This window comes from Rana temporaria, chromosome 4 (genome assembly GCF_905171775.1).
Source record: "Rana temporaria chromosome 4, aRanTem1.1, whole genome shotgun sequence".
NCBI classification, from domain to species: Eukaryota; Metazoa; Chordata; class Amphibia; order Anura; family Ranidae; genus Rana; species Rana temporaria.
In genome coordinates, this window is record NC_053492.1 from 65,725,401 (window position 1) to 65,745,551 (window position 20,151).

The 20,151-nt window shown below is 44.7% G+C and overlaps 1 protein-coding gene across 4 annotated transcripts in view; it reads left to right on the forward strand.

The window, feature by feature from the left end:
- The window catches only part of LOC120936283 (WD repeat and coiled coil containing), a 42,184-nt gene that overhangs the window by 18,199 nt on the left and 3,834 nt on the right, over positions 1–20,151 (forward strand). For all 4 annotated transcript variants that reach the window (XM_040348519.1, XM_040348518.1, XM_040348516.1 and 1 more), the window contains one exon: positions 12,971–13,085. In XM_040348519.1, coding sequence (XP_040204453.1) covers positions 12,971–13,085 — 115 coding nt within the window. The remainder of the gene's footprint in view (positions 1–12,970; positions 13,086–20,151) is intronic.

Sequence of the window (20,151 nt, forward strand, 5' to 3'; positions counted from 1 at the left end):
AATTGTCGCTCTATTTTTGTTAATAGCGCAAAAAAAAAAAACGCAGAGGTGATCAAATACCACCAAAAGAAATCTCTCTTTGTGGGGAAAAAAAGACGCCAATTTTGGTTGGGAGCCACGTCGCACGACCGCGCAATTGTCTGTTAAAGCGAAGCAGTGCCGAATCGCAAAACCTGGCCGGGTCCTTTAGCTGCCTAAAGGTCCGGGTCTTAAGTGGTTAAAGATGAATTCCAGGTATAGTCTATGGCAGGGATATGCAATTAGCGGACCTCCAGCTGTTGCAAAACTACAAGTCCCATCATGCTTCTGACTCTGGTGTCATGCTTGTGGCTGTCAGAGTCTTGCTATGCCTCATGGGAATTGTAGTTCTGCAACAGCTGGAGGTCCGCTAATTGCATATCCCCGGTCTATGGCTATGTGCTAAAAATGCAGCAGGCCAGCTGCTCCTCACAGGACCTGGAAGCAAGTGGAGATCGCTGGAATATCGTGTCCATTTAAGTCAGGGCTCGACAAATTTCTGGCGCCAGATCACCATGGTGACTAGAAATTGCATCCTGGCGCCTAAGCTTTGTGTTGGTCTATTCATTGTTGCAAGTCCAGGCAGGTAGTTTTTTTTTTTTTTCTGCCGCATAATTGTTTCCACACATGGGTAAAGTGCCCCAGCACCCTCCCCTCAATGCATGCCTCGTTAAAGAGAACCTGTCACCAGAAAATCATCACATTGGGGATGTCCGCCGGTGTCCCGCAATTGGGTCACAGAGCTGCAGAACAGGGAGAGGCCAGTGTAACAAGGCTTCTCCCCGTTCTGCCTAGTGACAGGACACTGATCGTCTGCTCCCTCCCATCACTCCCTAGGAAACATTTAACCCCTTCCTAGCCCCCTACTGGTTAACCCCTTCCCTGCCAGTCACATTTATACAGTAATCAGCGCATTTTTATAGCACTGTTCGCTGTATGAATGTGAATGGTCCCAAAATAGCGGCAAGTGTCCGATGTGTCCGCCATAATGTCGAAGTCACGATATATAACGCTAATCACCACCATTACTAGTAATAATAATAAATAAAAATTATATAAAACTATCCCTTATTTTGTAGACGCTATAACTTTTTCCCCAAAAATATGTAGAAGAGTACGTATTGGCCTAAACTGAGGAAAAAAGTTATATTTTTTTATTAAAAAAAAAAAATATATATATATATATATATCTCAAATGCCACCAATGGAAAGCTCTATTTGTGGGGGGGACGTTAATTTTATTTGGGAGCCACGTCGCAAGACCGCGCAATTGTCAGTTAAAGTGACGCAGTGCCGAATCACAAAAAAATGCCCCGGTCCTTTGGCAGCCAAATGGTCAGGGGATGAAGTGGTTATTTTGTAAAAATTTAAAGTTACCCCCCCCCCCCCCCAGCCTAAAAAAAATCCCCAAAACGCATGTGTGGTGTACCTACGCATGAAAACATCCATTACGATGCATATGCTACATATCGCTGCGCACGCACAACTTTTTTTAGCTGGCTCCTAAAGTCAAAGCAAATTTGTCAAGCCCTGATTTAAGTGATAACCAGCTTCCAGGAGCATCAGATGGGTATAGTATACAAATGGTTACATTGGTCCAAGCTGGGCATACGCAGTGGGCATCCTGCTGTGAAGCTGCAAGCTGTCACAGCTGGGTGCCCACAGTTGATGATATGTCGGGGACAGGAGAAGGGATGGGATGGCTCGGGTGAGCACATCGCTGGATCCTGGGATAGGTGAGTGTGTGTTTATTAAAGTGGATGTAAACCCAAAATTTTTTTTTTTTTTATGTCACAATGTAGAGTATAAGATTTCCTATCATCTGTGCCCAGTCTTGCCACACAGTTAATGCAGCTCTGAGCAATCCTCTTTTATTGTTCAGTGAAATCGGACTTACAGAGAAAAACCTTAGTCCGTTCCGCCCCCTTGCTGTGAGTGACAGGTTATTTTACATATCTCATGCACTAGCCTGGAGACAGGCATTATTTTTTAATTCCTTTTCTGAAGTCATGTGGTTACTTTTCGGGATTTTGACTGGATGTTACTGATCATAGCAGAATTTAGTGTAAGGAATACACAGGACAAAATGCATGTTGACAAGAGGAGTGCAGGGGAGGGCGGGGAGTCTACTGACATCACGACTCCACCCACCGAGCTCCAGACAACAGATCCACCCACAAAATCTGCAGTTTTTCAGTTCTTTTAACAGACAGAGGGGAGACATTTGACAGGTAAGGATACATGCAGGAGGCATGTATATCCTTATAGATCAGCACTATGGCAGTAGTTTAGAAAGGATGAGGAGAGTGGCTTTACATCCACTTTAATGCCGCATACACACGATCATTTTTCGGCATAAAAAAAAACCAAAACATTGTTTTTAAAAAATGTCATTTAAAATTATCGTGTGTGGGCTTCACATCATTTTTTAGGTTCTGGAAAACGACAATTTTTTTTTTTTTTCCCGAACATGCTGCTTTTTTTAACTTCGTTTTAAACGTAAAAAATGATCGCGTGTGTGGGCTAAAACGACGTTAAAAACCCGCGCATGCTCAGAAGCAAGTTATGAGATGGGAGTGCTCGTTTTGGTAAAACAACCGTTCATAATGGAATAAGCACATTCATCACGCTGTAACAGACAGAAAAGCGTGAATCGTCTTTTACTAACACGGAATCAGCTAAAGCAGCCCAAAAGCGAATGGAACTTCCCCTTTATAGTCCCATCGTACGTGTTGTACGTCACCGCGCTTTGCTAGATTATTTTTTAAAAATGATGGTGTGTGGGCAACGTCGTTTTAACGATGAATTTGGAAAAACGTTGTGTTTTTTTTCATGCCGAAAAATGATCGTGTGTACGCGGCATTAGTCAGCAGCTACAATTTTCATTTTAGAAAGTTCCCAGTTTTATTTTCATTTGTAGTCGTTTGTTGGTTTGGGGTGATGGCACTCTAGGTATGCTTCCTTCTCTCTCCTCTCTCCTTTTTGAATCCCCTCATATTCTTTGCAAGATTTAGGGCTAGCCTTTTGATGTCATAGGACAGTGTTCAAAGATCCCGGTTTAACAATCCATGTTTTTTTTTGAGATGGCTAGAATCCTAGACATAAATGCTGGCCCAGATTCAGTAAGAATCTGCGCCTTTCTTACGCAGGCACATGGCAGCGTTTTTGCCCTGCGCCCGCGCAAATTTTCTGCGCTGCCCGCGATTCACTGAGCAGAAGCTCCGTAAATTGCGGGGGGCGCTGTGTTAACTTGCCCGGCGTAAGGGCGCCTAATGTAAATGATCCCGCCGGGGGCGGGAATCATTTAAATTAGGCGCGCTCCCGCGCCGAGCGTAGATCGCATGTCCCGTCGGGAAACTTTCCCGACCTGCATTGCGGCAAATGACGTTGCAAGGATGTCATTTGCTTCAAAGTGAACGTGAATGGCGTCCAGCGCCATTCACGATCCACTTACGCAAACGACGTAAAATTTGAACGTCGCGACGCGGGAACGTGGCCATCCTATAGCATTGGCTGCGCCTGCTATTAGAATGTGTAACGTTACGCGAAACCCGACGTACGCAAATTGCGTAATTTGCGTACGCAGGGCCCGCGCAAGTTTGTGAATCGGTGTTAGTATGCAATTTGCATACTATACACAGATCACAATGGGAGCGCCCCCTAGCGGTTTTCGCTAGAATGCAGCCTAAAATCTGCGTGGCATAAGAGCCTTATGCCGCGCAGATTTTAGGCTGCAGTCGGCGTAGCGATGTTCCTGAATCGGGAGCATTCGCTACGCCGGAGCAAGTAAGCAATTGCGCTGTGTAACCTATGGTTACACGGGCGCAATTGCTTCTTGAATCTGGCCCGCTGATGTCATCCATGTCTATGTATATCCGATCGCACCAGAGCCTGACTTGTTGGGAGAACAGTAACCATTAGAAGAGACTCCTATGGCCAATTTTCACTTGGTGAACACATGATTATGAAGCAACCCATACTGATCACTATTATGGCCAAGCAAATAAAATCAGCTGTACTAGGTGGTGTTTATCTGGTGTTATCTGATCTGAGAGGTGCAGTTCTGGTTCAAAAGAGGTTGCAGCTGATTCAGAAGGGGATGCTCCAAGATTAACACCTAACAAGATTAGCTGAGGCTGCTGTGTTGCTACCATTGCATGTTCGCTGGAAAGCACAAGGCTATTCTCTTCAAAATTGCTTTAGTAGAGGAACTGTGATGAATTCTACCTACATGATACCCTGCAGTACAAAACATATTTCATCCCTGGGATCTATAAAAATGACCCTGAATAGGGAAGTGGTGAGGTCTACCAAGCGGCAAGTTTTTTGATGTCACAATGTACAGTATAAGATTTCCTATCATCTGTGCCCAGTCTTGCCACACACAGTTAATCCAGCTCTGAGCAATCCTCGTTTATTGTTCAGTGAAATAAAATGGACTTACAGAGAAAAACCTTAGTCCGTTCAGCCCCCTTGCTGTGAGTGACAGGTTATTTACATATCTCATGCACTAGCCTGGAGACGGGCATTATTTTTTAATTCCCACCCCCACTCCTTTTCTGAAGTCATGTGGTTACTTTTCTGGATTTTGCTGGATGTTACTGATCATAGCAGAATTTAGTGTAAGGAATACACAGGACACAATGCATGTTGACAAGGGGAGTGTAGAGGAGGGCGGGGAGTCTACTGACATCACGACTCCACCCACCGAGCTCCAGACAACAGATCCACCCACAGAATTTGCAGTTTTCCAGTTCTTATAACAGACAGAGGGGAGACATTTGACAGGTAAGGATACATGCAGGAGGCATGCGGCGATCTGCAATTTTTTCGGGACTACGACATTATGGCGGACACTTTTGACACTTTTTTTGGGACCATTGACGATTTTACAGCGAACAGTGCTATAAAAATGCACTGATTGCTGTAAAAATGTCACTGGCAGGGTAGGGGGCGATCATGGGGTTAATTGTGTTCCCTCTCTGTGTTCTAACTGAAGGGGGGATGGGACGGGACTTACTAGGCGAAATGACAGATCGCTGTTCATACATTGTATGAACACATGATCAGTCGTTTCTTCCCTGAAAGAACCGGCTTTTGCGGCCTTCACAAAAGGAAGCTGAGGCCTGCAGAAGGCCGCAAAGCCGCGGCCTCAATTACCTTCTGCAGGCCTCAGCTTCCTTCTGTGATTTGGCGCCATCTTGTGGTGGCCGTTGGCATTACAGATTACATTACAAGTAGAAAAACGGCAGTTCTAATGTGTTTTCCACTGCCATCTCCTTCCATTAGAACCCCCAAACTATATATATATATATATATATATATATATATATATATATATATATATATATATATATATATTCTCTTTTTTTTTTTTTTTATTCTAACACCCTAGAGAATAAAATGGCGGTCGATGCAATACTTTCTGTCCCACCGTATTTGCGCAGCGGTCTTACAAGCGCACTTTTTTGTGGAAAAGATACACTTTTAATAAAAAAATAAGACAACAGTAAAGTTATCCCAATTTTTTTTTTAAATTGTGAAAGATAATGTTTCGCCGAGTAAATTGATACCTAACAAGTCACGCTTCAAAATTGTGTCCGCTTGTGGAATGGTGACAAATTTTTACCCTTTAAAATCTCCATAGGCGACGTTTAAAAAATTCTACAGGTTGCATGTTTTGAGTTACAGAGGAGGTCTAGGGCTAGAATTATTGCTCTCGCTCTACCAATCGCAGCGATACCTCACATGTGTGGTTTGAATACCGTTTACATATGCGGGCGCTGCTCACGTATGTGTTCGCTTCTGCGAGCTTGACGGGGGGGGGGGGGGGTTTGGTGCCTAACTTTTTTAGCTGGCTCCTAGATTCCAAGTAAATTTGTCAAACCCTGTACTAAAAGGTCTGCATTAATAATATGCAGTGCTGTAGTGCCTTGTGGCAAGCAATCATGTTTACTAGCGTAATTTGGATGTGGTTGATTGGTGGAAAAAACAACTACTATGCGTTCAGCCACTTCTGGGCTTGTTATAATGAATAAGAACCAAATTGCTTGAACTGTAGTTCGCCACATTTTTCACTACTTGCAGATGTTAAAAGGATCTTCTCCATGCAAAAGGAAAATACGCGGAGGCACCTGTAACGCCATCTGGGCCTGGTACACTAGAGGTATAGGGATAGGATAGCATCCAGGTTTTTCACCTATCTGAGAAAGAAGGATGCAGAAATCGGAAGTTCACTGATGCGTTTCATATTGTACACCGATCGGTAGTCATAGCAACTGCTAGTTAACCTGCAGCCTAGCATTATAGGGACTAATGCAAGATTCCAGTTGTCATTCTCTATTCTGCTTTTTGAACAATCTGTAGTGTTTAGTTATAGTATTTATAAATCAAGCATTGTAACTGCATGTAAAGCCTTCCTTTTGTAGTGAGCAGCTCTTTTCTTTGAAATGAACACGTGAAAGCAGAACATATCCAATTATCACCTTAGCCCAGGAATTGTCACAATCAATTGTCACACAAGACCCTAACTAGCGATAACAGCCCATGTGACCAGGAACTCCAGAAAACGTGATTGCCAATCACCTATCCCTGACTGTACAGATTTGGTGCCCTCCTATCCTCTACCCCAGTGTTTCTCAACTCCAGTCCTCGGGGCGCACCAACAGGTCATGTTTTCAGGATTTCCCTCAGATCAAACTGCTGTGGTAATTACTAAGGCAGTGAAACTGATAAAATCACCTGTGCACAATAATGGAAAGCCTGAAAACAAGACCTGTTGGTGCGCCCCGAGGACCGGAGTTGAGAAACACTGCTCTACCCTACAGGAATTCTTAACCACTTCAATACTGGCACTAGAGCTGCACGATTATACGTTAAAAAATCGTTATTGCGATTCAACCCCCCTCACAATCTTTAAGGAGAAGTCCAGCCTGAGATTGATTGGCTGGGCTTCTCCTATGGGTCACAGGAGTGCAATTCGTTTTGGGAATGCAATTCGTTTTGCACTCCTGTGACGCGTTTTTAGCAGAGAGCGGTCTGAAGTACTCTCTCTGCTGATGACACTGGAATCAGTCCAGGCACCGCGTCATTACGACAAAGTCTGGATCTGCCAGGTGCTTGGACTGATGCCTGTCTCAGTCTCACAGCGAGCTGCTCAGAGACCAAGACAGCCCCTCCCCAGCTCAGCACTCCAGTGATCATAGAGGAGCAGAGAGGAGAGCTGCTGACTGATAGGCAGCAGTTCTCTGCTCGGGGAGCTGAGAGAACCGAGCCATCTGTGGTGTTCGATCGCTCAGTTCTCACTACAGAGACGTTGGGTAAGTATCATGGTTTAAAACCCATACTTCTCTTTTAATACAGTATTTCTCTGATTCATGTTTAACAAGTGCAGAGGCGTTATCTGCTCACTCACAGCTGTCAAAAAAAATATATATAAAAAAAACAGCCAAATGTTTATCAACAGCGATAAAGAGAAACAATGTATCTCTTGGTATTTTTAGATCAAAGGAATGAACTTCCATCTGTAAATGAGGTCAGTTTAAGCACTTGGGCCCCTTTCACACTGGGGCCTTATTCGAGCATTATTCGAGCGAAGTCTCATCTGCAATCTCAATGTGCTGGTAAAGTACCGCTAAGACCCTAACGTTTTAGGGCGTTTTTGCAGTGCCTCGGTGTGAAAGGGTAAGGCATTTTTACAGCGCTTTCAATTCATTTCAATGGAGAGGAGCGTTTTTTTTTTCAGTGCCCAAAAGCTGCTCCAAAGATGCTGCTTGCAGGACTCAATGTGAAAAGGTCCATTGAGATGCATGGAGAGCGTTTTATGAGTGTTTTAATAGCGCTATTTTTAACGCTAAAACGCTGTAAAAACGCTTCAGTGTGAAAGGGGTCTAAAAGAGGAACTGCAGTCTGCTCACATAATTTGTAATAAAAACATCTTTGCCATTCTGAAGCTCCCCTCCAACCACTTTGCATATTATTTCCTATATACTTATACTACATTGGCCCTCTTATGACTCATCCCCCCTCCCTTCCTGTCAAACTCTCACGAGTGTGAGAGAGAGAGCTGTGCATGATGTCATAAGCCTGGGCTTTTTACCAGACAAGAAAGAGGAAGTGGGCTGTATAATAATTTACTATCCAAAGTTAAAACCACACGGCAGAAGATTTAAAGGAGGAGTCCAGACTGAGCTTTTTAGGCTGGGCTTCTCCTAAGGGTCACAGGAGTGCAATTCGTTTGGCACTCCTGTGACCCAGAGACCTGGAGAGTGGGTCTGGAGTTCGCTCTCCGTTAACGTCACTTTCGAGGCAACGCTTCATCCCAACTTCTGAAGTCTGGATCTGCCAGGTGCCTGGACTGATGGCAGTCTCGGCTTTTCAGCGAGCCGCTGAGACAACCACTCCACGCCCCTCCACAGCTCGGCGCTTCAATTATTGTGGAGGAGGAGAGATGCTGACTGACAGTCAGCAGCTCTCTGCTTGGGGAGGAGTGAGAAACTTTATCTAAAAAATATAAATTATAAAAAAAAGTTTTTTTGTTTGTTTCTGTTATTCCATTTTGTAAATAAGCAACTTGTTCTCCTTCACTGATATGCACTGACAAGGAGGCACTAATATGCAGGACTGATGGGCACTGAAAGGCAGCACTGGTGGGCATCGCTGATGGGGCTGCACTGATAATCCTTGAACTGAATATCAGCGCAGAGCCAAACCCCCTCACACCATGGCCTTTACCATGATCGCGCTCACGCAAATCACTATGTACACGGCCGACGTACAATGATGATGGAGCCAACTTGCCGCAGTGCAACTGCGGTGGTCGGTAACTAGTTAATTAGTACCGTTTTTTTTTTTTTGTGTCCCAAGATACCATACAAATACCTTACATAAGGACAGGGATTGACAATCCCTGGGCGCCAGGTCGCAATTGCGACAAGAAATTGTGACCTGGCGCCCGCGGCGTCCGGTAATTGAAGCCGCGGCCTCAATTACCGGCCGCCGCGATCGCGTGGCGGGGGAGGTGGGGGGCGCACGCTGGTAATTGAGGCCGCGGCCTTGTGAAGTCCCTCTGTGTCCTTCTGTGAGCTGGCGCCATCTGGTGGTGGCCATTTGCATTACAAGTTAAACAGCAATTCTAAAAGTGTAATTTTTCACTATTTTCACTGCCATCTCCTTCCCTCCAATTAGAACCCCCAAACATTTATATATTTTTTATTCTAACACCCTAGAGAATAAAATGGCGATCGTTGCAATACTTTCTGTCACGCCGTATTTGCGCAGCGGTCTTACAAGCGCACTTTTTGGGGGAAAAATACACTTTTTTTTAATAAAAAAAATAAGACAACAGTAAAGTTATCCCAATTTTTTTTTTTTTATATTGTGAAAGATAATGTTACGCCGAGTAAATTGATAATCAACATGTCACGCTTCAAAATTGCGTCCGCTCGTGAAATGCCGACAAACTTTTACCCTTTAAAATCTCCATAGGCGACGTTTAAAAAAATCTACAGGTTGCATGTTTTGAGTTACAGAGGAGGTCTAGGGCTAGAATTATTGCTCTCGCTCTAACGATCGCGGCGATACCTCACGTGTGGTTTGAATACCGTTTACATATGCGGGCGCGACTCACGTATGCGTTCGCTTCTGCACGCGAGCTCGTCGGGACGGGGGTGCGTTTTCTGGCTCCTAACTTTTTTAGCTGGCTCCTAGATTCCAAGCAAATTTGTCAAACCCTGCATAAGGACATCAATTTTATTTGGGTACAGTTTTTGTCAGATTAACGCAGTGCAATGTATCAAAAAATGGCCTGGTCAGGAAGGGGGGGTAAATCTTCCCGAAGATTAATTGGTTAAAATATAACTGGAGGCAATTTTTTTTTTTTCATTTTGGATAGATAAAAGGAGGGTTATAACACCTGTCAGAGATTTGTTTGCCATATGTATCCTATTTGGGAGATATCCCTTCACTTCCTGTTCCATAGCCAAAGCAGGAAGTGAGAGGAAATCCCTTTGGGACCCCCAGGTCACCAGATCTAGTGTCTCTACTATTACTTTTTTGGGGACAACCCACAATTTGGGATCTTCTGTCATTTTCAATGATAAACGGGACACATTGAGAGGGTGAATCTCCCGAACAGGGCTACAGACATCAATAAAAAACTGACAGATGTTCTAATCCCTCTCCACTCTGTCCAAACTAAAAAAAAAAATTGTTTTCCTTTTTAGTTAAAGGGGTTGTAAAGGAAATTATTTTTTATTTCATAATAAGCATCCTTTACCTGCAGACATTCCTCTTTTCACTTCCTCATTGTTTGTTTTTGCTCAGAAGTTGCTCTATTTCTTCTCTGTTCTGTTCACTTCCTGCTTGTCTGATTGTTACTGACCACTGTGATGGGAGGCTTTACTGCGGTGGTCAGTGACGTGCTCACCCCCTCCTGGGAACTACATCTGTGCGGCAGGATGCTCTCTACGTGTAAGGCCCCATACACACGAGAGGATTTATCCGCGAATATGGTCCAGCGGACCGTTTCCGCGGATAAATCCTCTCGAGGATTTCAGCGGATTTCCATGCGATGGAGTGTACTCACCATCGCATTGAAATCCGCGCCGAAATCCTCTGGCGATGACGTGTCGCGCCGTCGCCATGATAATGACGCGGCGACGTGCGCGACGCTGTCATATAAGGAATTCCACGCATGCGTCGAATCACTACGACGCATGCGGGGGATCCCTTCGGACGGATGGATCCGGTGAGTCTATACAGACCAGCGGATCCATCCAGGGGAGAAATATCCGCGGAAACAGATCCGCTGGAGTGTACACACCATAGGATCTATCCGCTGAAACCCATTCGCTGGGATTTTTCAGCGGATGGATTCTATCGTGTGTATGGGGCCTTAGAGACTTCAAGGAGGTGTGAATTACTGGGCATGCCGCAATGCATACTAGGAAATGTGGTTCTTACATGAACGAGTGCCGCAAACCAGGAAGTGAATGAGAGAACAGAAACCAGGACGCCGGAGGGGTTACAGATAAAGGAATTTAATAGGTATTTACTTGTTTTTTAACAGAATCATTACACTATTCTGTCTGTCTACCTTGCAGACATTAATTTTAGGCAAAACTTTTTTTCCTTTAGTGACCCTTTAATCTCTTAAGTGGCACTTCACTCAAAACGTGTTTTCCTATTCTTGTAGAGTGTTGAACAGTTAAAACTTCTGTCAGGTTTTTATTGTTAGGGAGATTCATGATCACCTTCTGTCCTGGTTTCTCTTGTTATCCAAACTTTTATTTGTCACCAGAAGAGGAGACCTCTGTAAATCGGGACACTTGTTACCACGACAGCTGTCAACATTGTGCTTTTGCCTGACTTTGGGAAGATTTCCTCCTATGTGGTGTGTCTGGGACAAAAGATGAGGAGAAACTTCCTGATTGGGACCAAAAACTCGAGCTCCTCACCCTTCTCCACTTGATGAAAAGCTAGGAAATCTTTTTGGATAGCATTACCTTCTTTGTCCACGGGTTCTTTTTAAAGCGGAGTTCCGGCCACAATTTCACTTTTTAAATATAAATACCCCTGTAATACACAAGCTTAATGTATTCTAGTAAAGTTAGTCTGTAAACTAAGGTCCGTTTTGTTAGGTTGTTACAGCATTCAGATAATTTATAAAATAGAAATTGACTGGGGCCATCTTAAGTGTGGGCATCATGAAGCCAGACTGTATGACTTCCTGGATTTCAGCCTTGCAGACCTCGCACATGCTCAGTGCTGCACAAGCAGTGTCAGATCAGGTTTCAGCACCTGTGCTGTCCAAGTCACATGATTCTTTGAGACTGGGGAGTGCACAGACTCCTGGAAAGTTACACCCACTACATTCCCAGGAGTCTGTGTGGTGTAGGTTAGGAAGCATTCAGCACCTAGGTGCAGGAAGAGGGAAGATTAACTATTCTGCCTAGCAACAACACTTTGAAGGCATCTAATTATTTATTTTTATAAATAATCTCTAAAGCAGTGGTTCTCAACCTGGGCGTCGGGACCCCCTTGGGGGTCAAATAATGATTTGCCCGGGGGTCACCAAAACCTGGGCTGTTCCTGGAGCCCGCAGTCGCCCATTCAGTTCACGCCATGGCTGGGGGGCCGAGACTAGAAGTCAGCTGACATGAGGAATGTGAAGTGGGAGGGGCTGGAGGAGACCCTATCTCCTGATTTCAGCATAGGTGTCACTGCTACGAGACACCACAAAGTCTGAGACACAGTGAATGCGGAGTAACACTACCGGTGATTATAGTTGCCATTAAAAGTCCCCACTACAGTTCTGAGATCAGAAGATGATCTTTATTAAGAGCACCTAAGTTGGCTGATCAGAACCCCCCCCCCCCCCCCCCCAGCACTGCCACTGATCCTTTTAACCCCACCCCCCACCAAGAAATAAGAGAAGGAATAAAAATAGAGACTACATGGAAGAGAGAGAAAAAGAGGGTAAGGGACAAAGAAAAAGGGCTAGAGAGAGGGATGGGGGGGGGGGGGAGAAAGGAGAACAAAGAGAAAGAGGGGTACATCCTCAAATGTACCATAAGGGGTTTTAATACTGTATGAGTGGAAGGGACTCAGGGAGCGCTAAATGTCTGTGGGTTGGGGGGCGCAAATTACTTGCCTTGGATGCTGACAATCCACGCTACGAAAATAATTTTACTGTTAGGGGTCCCCACAACTTGGGGAATTTTATCAAGGGGTCACGGCACTAGAAAGGTTGAGAACTACTGCTCTAAAGTGTACCTGTCTACGTACGTATATATTCTAGGCCAAAGTTGCAGGGAAACTGAGGTGCCGCAGGAATTGGTGACATCATTCAGACATGAAGCAAAATGACTTTGAAAATGCATGATTATCATTTACTAGCCGTGATGTCATTTAAAACGTACATTTGTTTGTTTTACTTTTGTCACGGCTGCAGAGGTACCACATGGACTGCTCACCGGTGAAGAAATGTGTTCTGTTGTGTGACAACAAACTGCGTCTGCACGTCATCCAGGAGCTCTTCTGCCTCCCACTTATAGAGATGCAGATGGGTAAGTTGTGTAATGTTTCCTTCCAAGTGTTTGTTTCTCCTTTTTAAAGGCACATTTCTGTCCTTTAGGCTAGGTTCACACTTATTTGTATTGGATGTGGATTTCCTTTGCATGACAGAAGACTGTGACCGATTCTCAATGGAGCCAGTTCAGACATCTCCGGGCAGCTGCAGAGCGGATTGCACAGGGGTCCTGTGCGTCTTTTGGCTTTGTTTCAGGTCCGAATTCAGGCCTGATTCGTCCCTGAAATGGAGAACAGGGATGCACCGGACCCATGCTACGAGCCACATCCGAATTAAAGCGGATCTCCACCCTAAAGTGAAGTCGCGCTGATCGGCCCCCCCCCCCCCCCCCCCCTCCGGTGTCACATTTGACACCTTTCAGGGGGGTGCAGATACCTGTCTACAGACAGGTATTTGCACCCACTTACGGCCACACGACACGGGCAAAAGATGGGTTTTTTCCTGCCACCCCGTCCGTCCCCCGTTGTATGCTGTGAACACTCGGCTCCCAGCACACAGCGGGAGCCAATCGGCGGGCGCAGCGCGACTCGCGCATTTGTGCCGTAGGGAACCAGGCAGCGAAGCTGCAGCGCTTCACTTTCTGGTTCCCTTACCGTGGATGGAGGGGGGAGCAGCAGGGTGACGAGCGATCGCTCGTCATCTGCTGCGGACGCCGCTGGACTCTAGGACAGGTAAGTGTCCTAATATTAAAAGTCAGCAGCTGCAGTATTTGTAGCTGCTGGCTTTTAATATATTTTTTTAGTGGCACATCCGCTTTAAGTGAACCCAGCCTTAAAGATTACAAGGCCATTACATGGGTAAAGGGGCACTGTTACTTATTATATCGCATATAAAGAATCTACACATTTTAAAGGGTTTTGTATTCTACGCATCCATAAGACAAATCGTCATTCCCATGAAAAGAGTTGAGTGACACCCTATTAAAATTTGCTGTACTAAGGTCTCAATTTCTGGCTTGGCCATCATGGCTACTTCAGGAGTAAACAAGATATGATAGCTAACCGCAGACCCCAGAGGAATAGAACCTGTTATACTTCATATCTGTTGCCACCTTAAAGCTGAGATACAAGAATTCAGCAACTTTGTAAAAAGTGAATTCACACTGATTTATGTCCAAGGAGGTGCCTGCCATCTCATGGGCTTATCCTTATTACTTATATCTGACAGATTTATTGTTATCTAGCAGCATAGCTCCTGTTACCCCCCCCCCCCCCCTACCCAATTTACAGGAGCCTTTGTATTGTGTGAACACATTCACAAAATCCAAAGGCTTCTGTGAGTAAGTAGCAGAAGGGAGGAGCGGGCATAACTGCTTTCTGTGCTGCTCTCCTCTCTCACGGACTTGAGATAAGCCCACAATGTGGCCGGCAACGATAAGGCCTTAACTTAACTGATGTACCTGCACTTTTTTTCAAGGTTGCCGAATATGTGGAATTCATCTTTAAAGACAAACTCCACCTTTTTATACCATGTTACAGCCATATTTTAAAATGTAACATGGAGCAGTGGCAAGGCAGGTGGGCCTTAAAGCCCACAGGTCACATATATGCTTTCATGTTGGCTGAGGCTTCACAAGGAACTCGACAAGCAAAACGATGTGTTTTGCCCGTCGAGTTTTTCGGACGTGTGTACGGGGCCTCAGAGGCAGCAGCCTTAGATCTCAGAATGCAGATATACTGCTGTGAGGCCCATAGGCACAGGAGTGTCTAGGTACACTCTCTCACACCAGGAAACCCACTGCTAATTTTCAGGAGAAAATCCAGACAAGGGGTATAAATTTCAGCATACTACTTGGACCTGAACTCAAAGTTTGCTGTTCTAGGGAACATTCAGAAATTTTATTTGAGAGTGTAGTCGTTTAGTTGGTTTCATAAGAATGAGATTGTTGCTGATCAGGTGACTGTCAACAACAACACGGAGCTGGGTGTCACGTCTCTCTTTGAGAACAGTTATCCAAAATGTATCCCGAGATTGGCACATTGTCCATGAGTATTGGCACCGTCTTCTGACGTAGAAATCCCATGGCCTTCATAGTGGATATGTGCACACTGTTGTGGTTATGACCAAATTCCTGCTGAATCGGCCAAAATTCTTCTGTGGCTGGCCCTGTCGGCAACACTCAGATCGACAAAAGTTGAGGTTTAAATCGACTCTTGTCAAAGGAACCAGGTAGAAAAAAAACAGACTGAACAGTGCTTGCAACCAATCAGGCGCCGTTTGAGTATTTTTACAACAGTAGTGGAGGATTTGGCAATCTGCACTGTTTAGCGTAGATGGAGCAATTTTTTTGAATTCCTTCATTCGGCCAACGGGTTGATAAAAAAAAGGTGCATGTTTGGCCATCTTGTATGAGTGTTTTTGAGAGACACCAAGCTGTGTCGGAATCTCAGAAGTAAGAGCCCTAGATGTCCATTGACACTGGTTGGAGGATAGGCATGCTTTATTATTAATGATAATAATATAATGATAGGGATGTCCATGAATGCATTGACATCAGCAGACACAGGCAGAAGATTTAGGGTAAGAATAATTTTGTATATGTTGGGGTGTTTTTTTTTACCATTAAATTATATAGGATCAGCACCTCCTAAAGCTGGTACTCAGCTGTTGCTAGATGCTGGAATGGTAAACCGTGTAACTTTTTTTTTTTTTTTTTTTTTTTTTTTTTTTTTATTTATACATACCTACCTCTTGGGTTCTCTGTGGCATTCCTTTTTCTGTCTGTTGGGTTTCTAATTTTACATAATCTAATGGACAAAGTAACTGGGGGAGTGGGAAGACCAAAGATCCAATTTCAAGTTATGTGAAACTCGAACCACAAAGTCCCCAAGTGATATAAGGAGTCAGAGGGTGACCTGTAACCAAAGTACCACATTTTGGTGGACTGCCCCTTGGCAAAAAGGCTGTGTACAAAGACACTTCCATATTTAGGCTGCATTCACACTTTGGCGTACCAAATCGCGGCGTTTTGTCCCACGAATTGCGGCGACAAAACGCCGCGATTGTGAATGCAGCTGTACCCCCTCTATGGAGATGGTTCACATCTCCTATGCCGAACGCCGAAAGCCGCCTGAAAAAAAGGTCCGGGACTTGTTTTCAGGCGGCAGGCGTTCGGCGTGGAGATGTGAACCATCTCCATAGAGGGCAATGTGAAATCATCCCTCCAGCGTCTCAGGGGCGGCTGCGGCATCGCACTACAGGCGTATATACGCCTAGGTGTGAACAGAGGCTAAAGGAAGTGTGTGCGTGTGTGCGCGCGCGTTAGCCTGTTTATACAAAAGGTTGGATGTTGTGCACACGTTTAACTGCTGTTTTAATGTCTATACAAAGATTTTAACACAAACTCAAAATGTACCTGGAAAACCACCTTCAATTCTGCATAGTGGGATTGAGAATGGCACCTGATTCTTCTTCATTATTCATACATCCAATAATCTATCTGGGAATGCTAATCAGTAAAGGAAACTTATACCAAGACAAATGTGTAAACTGCCATTGCCGTCCATGTACAAACTGTCACTGGGACACCTGCTGTGGCGTTCTGTGGCTGCCAGCCACTTCTTCTCACAGCAGATGTCTCTCTGATGGGATACAAAGCATTACAGTGTCCTTTTTAAATGATTTGGCCTATTTGCATGTTTTCTGAGCATTTGTCAAGCATTCAGAACATTTCTCAGATACTCTGAAATCTTTACTACCTGCTTACCAAATGTGCTTTGATAAGCATTTGAATTCACCATCTATAAATACTCAGCTTAAATGTGCTATTTAATCCAAAATGCCATTTTCAATCTGTAATGCCGCGTACACACCATCACTTTATGTGATGAAAAAAAATGACGTTTTTAAAAACGTCACTTTAATTGACCGTGTGTGGGGGAAAACGTTGTTTTATGTCTTCTAAAAAACTACCAAAAAAAATTTAAGCATGCTTCAATTTTATGTGTCGTTTTTCAAAACGTCAACTTTTACTTCACAGAAATTGACCGTGTGTAGTAAAAAACGTTGTTTAAAACGACGTTTTTTGACCCGCGCATGCCCAGAAGCTACTTATGAAGCGAGCTTCAATGGAAAAACGTGGTGAGAACGTAACCTCGCTTTGCTAGAACATTGTGAGAAAAACGATGGTGTGTAGGCAACTTCGTCTTTGAAAATTGAAGTTTCAAAAACGTCATTTTTTACTTCACAGAAAATGTTTTTTTTTTTCATCACATAAAGTGATGGTGTGTACGCGGCATTAGGCTTGGCGAGTTCAATGACTTACTGACTACTTTTCTTAGTCGTACCATACAGGACCCAGGATTGTATTCTGGAACATTGAGTACACTGCCACCTGCAGAAGATTAAGAACTGGCAAAGCAACGCAGAAAGGAGAGCCCTATATACTGTGTACCCTCCTCATTTTTTTTTCTAGTCTCCTTTTCTAGAAGAAGACAAAAAAAATCATCTGGGGAAACCTTTCATTCCTGAGGCTAAAAATGTTTTATTTTATTTTTTTCTGGCCTCATTCAGTCTACTGAAAAGCAAAAGCCTGGAACTTAGTTCATCTTTTAGACCTGCACCCATACATTTTCAGTCCAGAATCTAGTTCTCCACTCATTTTGGGGGCAACCCCACTTGTTATAGTGTGTGGTGTGGGGGTGTTGTCTGCCTTTGTGGCCATTTTGGTTCCAAGACATTTCAGATACTTGGTCTTGAATGTTGTATCCAAGGGTTACGAAATATAATTATGATCTCATCCTCAATTCTGCTTCCTGTTGTCAAACTTACCAAGATCTCTGCTAGTTTGGCAGACCTTCACATTGTCCTAGAGCAGCTACTCTTTTAAGGTGTCATAGCCACTGTCCCCAAAGTGAAGAAATTTCAAGTTTTATATTCCAACCTGTTTGTTGTCCCCATTATAAAGGGGGTATCTGCCCCATGTTGGATCTAAAGATTTCTTTCTTCAGGCACAAAAAAGGAATTTTGCATGTAGTCTACCTGGTCTGTTATTGCTTCCCTCCATCTGGGAGAGCTTCTGGCCTATGTGGACAGGAATGCTATTTGCATGTTCCTGTCTTTCTTTTGCATCTATGCTATTTGCATATATCATTCCCAATTGGTGCCCTTCCCCTTGGCTTGTCCACTGCACTTTGGTCTTACCAAGGTGCAAGCCTAATGATGTCCTCCCTCAATGAAGTTGCATATGCCCTCTTTCACTCCAGACCATTGTGATTCAACTTTATGCCAGTGTGGGACCAAGCATGCTCAGTCTCTGATTCATCCCATACACCACCCGACTAGAGGTGCGCATCTTCACTGGCCTCGCGATTCGATTTGATTATCATGTCAACAATTCGATTCCGCGATGCATCACGATTACAGCGCAATTGCGCATGGTTTTCATCCAAAAAATTCAAGCAGTCAGGAGAACGCCTCCATTTTTTTTTTTTTTTTTTTAATTCCATCTGTTCTTTAAAAAAAAAAACACTCCCTGCATGTAGCAAAGTCTAAACACAGCAGCAACAACTTAAAGGAGCTCCAGGCTCTGCCCCAAAATACGGAGGAGATGATCAGAGACTGCGGACATGATACAGGAGATGATCAGAGACTGGGGACATGATACAGGAGATGATCAGAGACTGGGGACATGATACAGGAGATGATCAGAGACTGGGGACATACTATAGGAGATGGTCAGAGACTCTGGACATAATACAGGAGGTGGTCAGAGACTGCGGAAATTATACAGAAGATCAGCAGGTAAGTATGATTATTTTTTTTTTAAAGAAAAAATAATACCCTTTAGTATCACTTTAACAAACCCATTAAGTCTTTTGGCAGCAACTTGGATAGTAGTAAACAGGTCAACATCATTGCAAAAATAAAAACAACGAAGATATTCCAATCAGCAAGAAATATACTGCTTGTAGATCAGTAGATGGTTCCAGAGGGGAGAGATGATAGGGAAATCACAGGAAGAAATTAGACAGTAAAAGAGTTTGTGCAGCCCCCAATGTGTTAGGCTAGGCACACAGTACACACACACACACACACACACACACACAGGATAGCTGCAGCAGGTAAGGAGGGGGGGGGGGTGCCACCTCTATACTCTCACCCATATATCAAGCATGACAGGCTTATCTCTCACCTCTGGAGCACTCCCACCCCCCCCCCCCCCATCCTCTCCTCGCAGCTCGTTTCCAGAAGCCGACAGTATGCCTCATCCCACGGATGTTAAAACGGCTGCAGTGATCTGTGTGTCAGCTTCACATGCGGCACGGCACCGCCCATCGGGGAGATGACCAGTGTCACTGTCCAGAGCTACAAATCCCAGAGGAGGGGGAGAGCGTGGGGGGGCTACATTGTGTCCGTTATGGAGGGGACAGCGCCAGGCGCAGCCAGCTGATCGGCGGCGTATCATTCCAGCAAAGACATTGCTGTGCGGGGGGGAGGGGCCGCAATGACGTGATTCACAATCGATGCCGAATCGGGAAGGGTATAATATCGATGCGGCGATCATTTTCAACACCCCTACACCTGACCAGCAGGACATGGGTTGGACAGTTCTCACTGAATATACCGGCCTATCAAGCTGGGGAGGAATTCTGTACACCCTCTCAGTTCAAGGGACTTGGTCATTGGAGGAAGCTCATCTTTCAATCCATATTCTGGTACTTAAGTGGAGTTCAGCTCAAAAGTGGAAGCTCCGCTTGTTTGTTTGTTTCTTTCCTACCTCCGGTGCCACATTTGACACCTTTTGGGGGAATGGGTACCTGTTCCCACTTCTGGGAGACCTGGCTGCGGTGAGGTCCCCCAGAATTTCAGCCCCCTTCTCCTTTCTCCGCTGCTGGGCCAGTTAGAAAGCACAGCGTGCTTCGCCCATGTGCAATAAGGCTTCCCTTCCCGAAAGGCTTCCCTGCCAGTTTCCCTTACCACAAATGGCGGCAGCAGCACCCGTGAGCCAATCGAAAAATCAGCTGAGGTGCTGACATCACAGGATCCTTGCACAGGCAAGTGTCCTAATATTAAAAGTCAGCAGCTACAGTATTTTGTAGCTA